The 10592-nt window shown below is 46.5% G+C and overlaps 1 protein-coding gene across 1 annotated transcript in view; it reads right to left on the bottom strand.

The window, feature by feature from the left end:
- Positions 1-10592, bottom strand: part of TNR (tenascin R) — a 73669-nt gene that overhangs the window by 18179 nt on the left and 44898 nt on the right. Inside the window, 7 exon segments of the mRNA XM_006017704.1 lie at positions 384-503; positions 1300-1443; positions 3805-3807; positions 4024-4143; positions 5537-5806; positions 6155-6418; positions 6884-6973. Of these exon segments, the coding sequence (XP_006017766.1) occupies positions 384-503; positions 1300-1443; positions 3805-3807; positions 4024-4143; positions 5537-5806; positions 6155-6418; positions 6884-6973 (1011 nt within the window).

Below are 10592 nucleotides of genomic sequence, written 5' to 3'. Positions count from 1 at the left end.
GCAGGAATGCTCCCTATCCTTAAAGTGTTAAGGTTACCTCTGTTGGGTTGACTGTGCCTTCAGGCAGAAGTAGGTTGCAAGCATTGCCACGTAATAGAGAAAATGAACAGGGTGTGATTTAAGCAGGACCAGGTAGAAGTTGGAAATAGTAAGCTTCAACTCTGCTACCCTGCTCCAGCTCCTTTCCACTTAGAGAGAAAAGTCAACCTCCTAATTTCCTGTGAAATGGAATTCCTTTTAAACCAGCTGCCTTGGTGGTCACATTGATTAATTTATTCATGACATGGTTAATGGAGTCTAGCTGGTTGGAATTTTAGACTTGCCAGCTGGAACACTTAATGGCTGAGGGAAACCCACATCAGCTCTCACTCCCAGACACATACCTGTGTAGTGTGTTAGCACAATGACATAGTTCTCTACTTCAGACAGAGGGGGGTTCCACTGCAGCAGAGCCTCTGTTGGTGTGACATTGGTGGCGGTCAGACCCAGCGGATTATCCATGGCTGCAAAGGAAGGATAAATTCTTTAGGTGAAGAGCATGAGCAGCAGTTGGACATCCTGGGGCACTGCACTTGGTTTCAAGCCTTACCATCCCTTCTAGGAAGGATTTTTTTTTGAGCATTAAGGGATTTTTTATGCTTCTGTTGGTAACTCAGTAGGGTAGAAGAAATAAAAAATTTCTACCTGCCAGACATACTTATCCTGTCTGCATGTGGCTATGCATCCCAGTGTGCTGGTGCTTTTTTCCCAGTGGGACTGTTTCTGGAGGTTAGTGGTATCTTTCTTGGCTAGTGCTATGACATTCTTTCCAGCACCACCACCCAAAACCTGGCTCTGATTAGGGTTTGTTTGCTATATGGATTCATCATTCCTTTCTACAGTTGGGCATGCAGACTTCCTTAGGGTTTTAGTTGGACACGTTTTAAAGTCCATCTCGGTCCCACAAGGACTTGTTTGAGGTAAACTTGGGGGCCTTTTTGAGTTGTATCAGGCTGGCCCAACCTGGAGCAACATCATGATCCTCCTTCAGTATGTGGAAATGATAAAAAATGGCTAAGCAGCTCTGCTCTTCCCATCCAAACTAATCATGTGCCCCATGAATACCATACTTTCATGGCCATGATGCTCAAAAAGAAGCAGAGTTACCCTGTGAATCAGCGGCAGTCCTCTATCCCATACTTCCACTTATTTTTTAAATTTTCTTTGAAACGCTGTACCCATACTGCTGGACAACTGCACTGTATAGCAGCCCTTGGCACCCTAGCCTCCTGTGAGCATGCTTTGAGAATTTCTGCCTACCTGTGTACATGCTGATGGAGGTACGCTCACTCTCTTCCCGGCCCCGCACACTTTTTAGATTGATCTCATACTCAGTAGCTGGCCGCAGGCGGCTGAGAGTGTATGTAGTGATGTCTTTGGCAATTGGTGTGGTGTCCACTCTTCCTGCAGGAGAATAGCAAAGAGTTATTTCTCCCCAAATCATCCTGCTCTTAAGAGACTGAAGAAGTTGAGAAGTTGCATTGTAGAGAATAGAGATCTGTGCATGGCTCTTGGTGCAGACTATGAATGGGACAAGATGTTTGATATGTAATACAAACAACCCTTTGTTGTCTGAATTTTTGCATGCCCCAGCACAGAAGGCTCATAAGGGCCTGTTGGACATCACCAAGTTGAGCACTATGGGAATTTTGGGCTGCTTTGCAGTCCCCTGAAAGCTATGTAGAAGCTGCTGTAGGTTAAACTTGCCCTTCAGGGCTGGTTCAGCCTATGCCAGAATGGCTTCCCTCTCCCCCTCAAGTGGCAATTAGATGGGCCCATGGACCATATGGGGAGTTTTGGTGAGCTGTTATGGGTCAGGTCAGCAACCTCTTGCAACTGCCGTGCAACAACTCACCAAAACTCCCTAAGTGGTTCTGCTCTGTGCTCAGCAGGATGGCTGGGATGGGGCGTGGCTGGGATGGGAAGTGGCATCTAGGAGCAGGATGGCTGGGATGGGGAGTGGCATCTGCAGGGCTGGGATCAAGGGGCAGTGACAGCATGGGGCTGCAGCCTGGGGCAGAGCCATGATTTGCTGCCTGCATTTCCCTGTAATGGGTGTGGGTTCCATGGGCAGGGACATACAAGGAGTGGATTGCAGCTCTGCCCCAGATCTCAACCTGCACTGTTACCGGCCCAAGATCCCAGGGTCTCTAAGGAGACCAGCCAGGACCCACATGGGCAGGGTGTGTGGCCAGGTGGATGGGATGGGGCTGTGAGTAGACAAGGAGCTATGTCATGGGCTGGGTCTAGGATCTTGCGGTGGTGACAGCATGGAGCTACAGCCTGGGCCACAGCAGTGATCCACTCCTCACATACCCCTGCAGGGCTGTTGCAGGGCTGTGTGGGTAGCAGATCATGGCTCTGCCCCAGCCCTGGCCCCACGCTGTCACTGCCTTGCAATCCTGCACCATGATCCTAGCCTTGCCTGTCTGTCCTGCTCCTGAACACCACTTTCCACCCACCTGCAGTCCCATCCCATCTGCCTGGCTGAGCACCCTGCCCATGTGAGTCCTGCCACCGGCGGTGGGTGTAGAACAGATAGGTCGGAGTGCTCAGGTAGCAGGGCTGGGTCTGATGGCAGCAGCAGTAGAAAGAAAGAGCTGCTGCCATTGGGGCTGGTGGGAAGCAAGTCTGGCTGTCACGCCATCCCAGGCCCGCTGCAAGCCTGGGGGTGGCGGGACTGGCCTCACACACCATGGCCCGGGCTGCTCCCTGTTCCTGGGCTGGGAAGACTGAGGGACCTGTCACCGGCTGAACAAAATCCCTTGGCTGGTTGGATCTGGCCTGTGGGTCATATTTTTCCCACCCCTGAGCTAGATTCACTCTTTTCTCAGGCTGACTTCTGCACAGGGTTGCTGGTAACTAAAGTGTGCCAACAGAGAGGATATGGGAGATCAAATCATTCCCTCCATCAGAGGGCAGTGCAGCCTCAGGAATCAATCTGTGCCTTTCCTGGGTGTAGCCACAATTCCTTTAGGTAGCCTGTTTCAATGCTTAACCACTCTCATAGAAAGTTCTTCCTAGTCTCCATCCTAAATTTCCTCTGCTTCAGTTTGAAGCTGCTGCTCCTAGTTCTCTCCCATACAGCCACAGAGAAAAAGCCATTTCCATCCTCTTTGTGGTGACCCTTCAGGTATTTGAAAACCGCTAGGAAATTCCCCCTCAATCTTCTCTTCTCTAGACTAAGGAACCCTATCTCCTTTAGGCTTTCCTCATAAGTCATGCTTTCCAGGCCTCTACTCGTTTTGTCTGTGGACTTTTAAAAATCTGCCCACATCTTTCTTGAAGTGGAGATAGGGGGTGGGGATGGACAGGGACAAAGCTGGACACAGTACTTCAGATGAGATCCCCGGTGCTGAATAGATTGGAAGAATTGGAAGAATCACTTCCCTTAATTTGCAAGAGATACTCTTGTTAATACTTGGGTGTTGGCTCACATTCAGCTTACTGTAACCCCTAGGTTGTTTCCGCAGTACTGCAACTTGGCTATTCATTTCCCAGTTTGTAAATATGTATGCAATTATTCCACCCCAAATGCAAGGCCGTGCATTTGCCCATCTTGAATTCAATCTGATTGATTCTTTTAGACCATTTATCCAGTTTATCCAGGTTATTTGGGGTCCTAGCCCCACCCTCCACAGTGTCTGCAACTGACTCCTCAGCTTTTCCATGTCATCAAAACAGGTTATACATTTCTTCCTCTCCCTAACTCACATGTCATCTGTCCATCTTTCTTCTCCACAGCTGTTCCACTGCATTCCCTACCCACTCTCCCAGCACCACCTGAGTAGGGAGATACCATTTAGCCTCCTATCCCCTCTGCAAGTTTCAGTGGGATTCCCAAGTGCAGGATTCTTCCTGCAGCTTACTTTGCCCCACCCCCTTCTTCCCAACCTATCCCCTCTGGTCAGTGTGTGCTGGATGCAGACCTGGACAGGCCACAGACTAGTTGGGAGTATAATTTAGAGCTGACTGGAAGGTTACCTTGAGCAGACTGGTAAGAAATTCTGTAATGGTCAAAAGCTGCAATGGGTGGGGCCCAGAAGATGGTCATTGAATTCTCAGTCACATTGCCCACAGCAAGGTCCTTAGGAGGATCGATCCCTGCAGGAGACCAGGCAGAGCACAAAGAGGAGCACAAACATGAGTTTCAAGGCATGGAGCATCTATTACTGGCTTAGCAATATGCTTTCTAACCAGTTGCTGATCTATCTGATAACTGCTGCCCAGACTGTTTCATACCACAGCCCTCAGTTGCCCAAGAGAGAAACCATATCTATTTGACACCTCCTCTGTAAGGAAGGGCAGGTTCTAAGAACAGTAGTCACAGGCAAAGATGTCTTGGCAAAAAGACGTACCGGGGGAGGTGATCTTCAAACAACTAAGATGAGCAAAGAATGCAGAAGTCTGCTTTGCCTCTTTTCCATCAAACCCTCCAGAGCTCTGAACTGGTACTGGGGGAATTAAGTTCCTTGGAACAAATCAATGAAAGACCCCCATTACCTTCCGGGCTGGCAGCTGGATCCTGCGTGGTATATGCTGACTCCAAATGTGTGGGGGGCAGCACCTCTATGGCTCAGGCTACAGTTATATGCAAACAATATAAGCCTCTCTTTTCTATAGATCCTGTCTCTCTAAACCCATAATGCATTTGTTGTGACTGCATTCTCTGAAGCTGGAAGGCTTTAATGGATCTCTGAACACAAGCAAAATAAATTTGTTTTTTGGCTGAGCTGAGGTTCTAGGATTAAGGGAAGATAAATATTCAGTCTCTTTGCATTGTTTTAGATTCTGACACCACATCGAAACAAACCCCAAACTAAAACAATATGATATTCTATGAGTACTGGAAGCCCCTGAGATGGACTGTCTGGCTCTGGGGGAGGTAGAATTGGAATCCTGAGATGAATGGGCTGCCTATTGATCTCATGGAATAGATCCCAAAATGAGTAATTCCTTTAAAATTATTAGTCACTGGGACAGCATTTTTTTGTGTGTAAAGATAAATTGTACTGTTAATTCCAACATTGGAAGCCAGCTTTAAGCCAGGTGTCTCCACTGCCTGCTCTATATATTTTGGAGCTGTCAGCAGAGCCTGGAGTCCACAGTGGATGCATTCACAGGTACTGAAGGGCAAACTCTGCTTGGGCCAACACACAGTGTATTAGCTCTGACTTTAGAGATTATGTCTGCGTAAGGCTATATTTTGGCCATAGCAGTTATGAAGGCCAAACAGACCACAAATTTGAAGAAACTACATGACTTGCATGATGCACCCTGCCCAAGGGAAGCATGCATAGCATAATTCAGCCATGGAGACTGTCCTACAGGAAAGATTGGTGGACTCAACCCTTCAAACTATTGCTTAGTAGGGCTGGTGCTATGTAGCAAGGCCAGATCCAGGGGGGTTAGGTGGTGTAGTTGTAATAATTACCATGCCAAACATTTAATCCTGAGGCATGCACATTAAAACCCATCAGAGAACTGCTGACTTCACCTGTTGTGATGGAGCCCATTATGGGCTCAGAGCTGACCATGCCATGCACAGCAACCAGTGACACGATGTACTCTGTGGATGGCTGTAGTCCAGACAAGGTGGCATGTCTCTTGGTTCCATCCAGCGTGACCTGCTTGGTCTCCTCCTCTTTGTCTCTGGGGTTGTAGTTTAGGATAAGCCTGTCTGCCGGAGGGGAGGGATCGCTCCAGGTGATGTTCACATTGGAAGAAGTCACATGAGAGAAATGCAGCTGTGTGATGGGTCGGAAACCTGTAGACAAAGGGAGGAATTACTTGCAAGCCTGTCACTGGGCTTAGACACCAGGGGAGAATAGACATCCATCCTAGAACATTAATTTTAAAAGATATAATTCTCCTGCAAGGACAGTGTCTCAGACTGTAACATAGTTACGAGTTGTAGCACATTTTGCTTTTGCAAGGTTCCTGAGTGTCATAATGGTATCATAAAGTATTAACACTTGTTCTTACTTTACATTTTCAGGGTTTTCTTTGGAACCATAACAGCTGGGAACGTTGGGATTTTGAAGCACCAGATGGGATGTTGAGAGAGGTGCTAATACACTGTACATTGGCCCAAGCTGAGTTTTGCCTTCAGTACCTGTGAATGCATCCACTGTGGACTCCAGGCTCTGCTGACGGCCCCTCTCTGCGATGATGGAAATGGTATACTCCATTCCAGGCTCCAGGTCTGACAGAGTGAGCTCAGATTTGTCTTTGGGTACCGTCACCTCAGAGGCCATCCCTGAGGCTGGGGTAAATGTAATGCGGTAATGATCGATGGGCCCTTTGGCTTTGGTCCAGACCAGGGAGACAGATGTTTCCGTGGAGGCTGTCACAATGAGGTCATGAGGACTGTCAAGTTCTGTGTGGGGAAAAGGTTAGCAGTTGAATTGTGGCTTTGGGCCACAGGGCAACTTGCAGAAATGGGATTTCAGTGTATTAGAATTACATGCAGTTGAGTGCAAGGGGCAAAATGAACCAGCAAATGAGCACTGCTGGATGCTGCATGTTTGCTGGGCATGCCCTGGTGTAATAAGGGAGTCTCTGATGTGAATGGGCTGAACACTGCCAGGAGGGGAGGCAATTAGTACTTTGTCTCAAGTAATGAGAAAACCAAGCACTCTGAGGAAGGCTGATAGGTTAGCTAGTGGAATCCTATGGTATAGGAAGCACCAAGGCACTGTTTTCTCTCCCTTCCACTGAACTGGCTAAAGCTAGATTTTGCTGTTAGCAGAGCTGTACTGTAAGACTGACCCCAGTGAGCACTATACCATGCATTTTATTTTGCCTGTTAAAAGTGTGAGATCCCCTGTAATATGTAACTCACCAGTCCTAGCGTTCATGGTGGCTGGCACACTCTGCTGACTGTCCATGACAGCTGATATGCCAACACCATATTCTGTTCCTGGCACAAGATCTGGCAACAGACACAAGAGACAAGGATTATACTTGTGTGTGTGTGTGTGTGTGTGTGTGTGTGTATGTGTGTGTGTGTGAGAGTGAGAGAGAGAGAGAGAGAGAGAGAGATTAACCACATACCAGCTTTTCCTTGGCTCTTCCCTGACTCTCCTGCATATTCTATGCACTAACAACCCCATGCTCTACTGCATTTGTCTGGGTGTTTATAAATAGCCTGGTCATTATGTTATCTCGGTGATGAAGTTGCTATTTAGAACAATTTTAAACAAAAGTATTTGGTGATGCCAAATTGCTTTCGAGGGCATCATTTTTTGAGATGATATCACAAGAGAAACTGTGTAGGACCCTACTCTTTTGGTAAAAGCTGATGTAAAGAGCTACTGGAGGAAGCCATCTTCAGCATACAAGTATCGTTGGCCCTACAAAACCCAGCAGCTACAAAGGCAACAAGTAGGAAGGGGCCTTCCCAATCACTGTCTTGCTGGCTGTACTGTGAACAGTGTAGTGATCATTTTATTGCTGGCCATAGTGAAATAGCGGCCTTCCTCTTCTCATAGGCAGTCACGTTAGAGAAATGCTGTCATAAACTGATCCAGCTTCATCTTAAAAAATGACAACTCATTTGTACCCTGACTCCAATCAAAAGACTTTCCTCTGGCAGTTAAGAACTTTCCTCATTTTCAGCCTAAACTTACTCATGCCCAGATTATATACATTTATACTAGTGTCAGTTTTTTCCCATAGCTTAAATAGCTTTTCTCCCTGGCGATTACCCTCCAGTGGATTTATAGCCAGCAATCATAGCCCCCCCTCAGGCTTCATTTTGTTAGGCTAACCAATTATACAAAAAGGTAGGCTTCAAGCCTAAAGCACAGGGTGATTGGGCTGACTGATTAGAAGGTTGGGAGCCATAAGTGTGGAATTCTAATTTTGATCATGACATTTGATGTGAAACCTTGGGCAACACACTTGGTGTAGAATTTTTTTATATGTCCAATAGAAAGTGCTTAGAGTTGTATTAGCAAAGATACTTATCACCTATAGGCTCCATTGACTTCATGCAGAGTGGTTGTGTTTAGCCTATCTGCAAAATCAGGCCTTAATCACCTTAATCTGTGTATATTAAGATTACAGACTGTTTTCAGTTAGGCGTAAGTCTGGCATGTGTTTCTATTTGGATGCCTCAGTTAAACATGTACCTAATCCTGACACATGAGTGCAAATCAGTATTCTGCACATGCACTCAACCTGGGTGGATGTTGAAGCTGGCTAGTGTTATGTGCAATACCTGATTTGCATGTATTATGTTGGTGCATACTAATATGTATACATAGAATGGTGCATGGCTACATTTGAAAATCTGACCTTGTGCCTCAGTTCTCCTGTCTATAAAATGGGGGCCATAATATTTTACTGCTTCACAGAATTGATGTGAGCATCAATTTATTTAGAATGTGCTTTGAAAATGCAAAACACTACAAATACTGAGTAACTTAGGTAACAAATCCCAAGGTAAGGCATGTCATGGGTTGTGCTGCAGCAGCAGGCTCTTTTAGGAGACCTGTGCATATCTCTGTGTAGAAAACTTGGATTACTCTACCTCAGATCTGGCAGTGTTTTTAAGCAGCTGTTGAAACTTATTGTAGTCACCTACAATGATGCACAAATTCAGTGAATGTGTGTGTGTGTATGTGTGCATGCACACGCTCATGTGCATGAGCTGTGTGTATGTGTTGAATGGAAATGGAGATGATAAAGCACCTTTATTTGTTACAAAAATGATCTGACATCTAACATCATCATCTGTGTTTCTTATTTATGAAGTGCGAGTGAAATACTCATGAATTAATAAAGGACAATCTTTTTGAGCACTAAAACTAGCAGGCTTTCCATGGCATGCACATCCTGCAATTTTTTTGGTCTCTAGAGAGATGAAAACCTAACTAATCTAGCTAATTTCCCCAGCAGTGAATGCTGATCATTTTTTTAATCTATGTGGACTATCTCATGGGTTTGCCTGTCACTTCCCTTTGGTTTCTGATGGGTTTATTTCTCTTCTTCCTGCATGTAATTGATTTCCTCCATCAAGGTAGAAAAAGCTATAAAAATATCAAGTAAATGAAACTCATTTCTGCTGAAGTGGCACTGCCAAAATGTGATGGTGTAGAGTGTAGGGGCCTTGCCCATGGACAGCCTCTCATTCCCACTTTGTCTTCATTTTGTAGTACATAAAAGCTCAGGAGCTTTTCCTGAAAATACTTATCTCATTTTACTAGGACCAGATTTTCAGAAGAGGGAGTTTGATTGAGTACATGCCTATACCCCTTGATACTGTGCCTAGGAGGTTCACTTGCAGCTGCTCCAACTTTTGCAAGGTGATGTAGCCACTTCACAGCAGCACTGAATCTGAGCCGAGAGCTGGTCTTAGGTTTTCTGCCTTGAGCATGGTCACTGGTGTGTGCTCAGAGTCACTGTATGGTGGCTATGCTGCCTCCTCTTCTCCATGACCTAGTACATGTGGGTGGGGCATGCTTTCACAGTGACACCCATTGACATGGCACTGAGGCACTATAGGCAAGCCCAATGAGGACAAGGTATTGAACTAGAAGTTAGAGACCAAGGGTATGGTTTAACATTGATTTTGTGGGCAGCTTAACAAGTCACATCATTTCTTGTGCCTGTTTCCCTTCCCAGTCCTTTGCCTGCCTTGTCCATTTCCCTTGTCAACTCTTCAAGGTGGGAACTGTTCCTAATACTTGTCTAGGGAGCACAAAAGTCTTGCTCTCGGTGGAAGTGCCAGAGGACTGGAAAAGGGCCAATGTGGTTCCCATTTACAAGAAGGGGAGAAAGGAGGACCCGGGTAACTATAGGCCAGTTAGTCTCACCTCGGTCCTTGGGAAGACCTTTGAGAAAATTATCAAGGAGCACATCTGCGGGCGCCCAGCATGGGAGGTGATGCTCAGGGGCAACCAACACGGGTTCATTACGGGCAGATCCTGCTTGACTAACCTTGTTTCCTTTTACGAACAGGTCACAAAGTCCTTGGATGCAGGCTTTGAGGTGGATGGTGTCTACCTGGACTTCAAGAAGGCCTTTAACACTGTTTCTCACTCAGTTCTCATAAAAAAGCTAGGTGACTGCAGCATTGATTCCTACACAGCCAGATGGATGGTAGGGCTGTGCAAGCCAGCAGCGATCCAATCCAGCTTCGAATCCAACCGCTTCGGATGGCCGCAATCCGATCCAGAGCTCTGGACCGGGTTTCCGCCTCGATCCGGCCGAAGCGGCTCTGAAGCTTTGGAGCGGCCTTGGAGATCCGACCGTAGGGTATAATGGGGAATCAATGGAAGATCTATAACTTTGTTGTTTTTTGTATGATTTGGATGAAACTTGCAGGGTGGTAGCCTCTGCTAAGAGCATGAAGCCTGCCAACATTCAAGAAGATCGGTGCAGGGTTTTGTAGGGAACTGTACTCCAAATTCTTGAAAGCCAAACTCATGTCACAGCTGTGTGTTACACCACAGGGGGGCTGAAAACTGCAAGGCTGGGGGGCTGTTGCTGAGGCCACAAAGCCTGCCAAGTTTCAAGAAGATTGGTGCAGGGGTTTGGGGGGAACT

Source organism: Alligator sinensis, unplaced genomic scaffold, assembly GCF_000455745.1.
Source record: "Alligator sinensis unplaced genomic scaffold, ASM45574v1 scaffold31_1, whole genome shotgun sequence".
In the NCBI taxonomy this organism is placed as follows: domain Eukaryota; kingdom Metazoa; phylum Chordata; order Crocodylia; family Alligatoridae; genus Alligator; species Alligator sinensis.
This window is presented reverse-complemented; position numbering and strand designations above follow the sequence as displayed.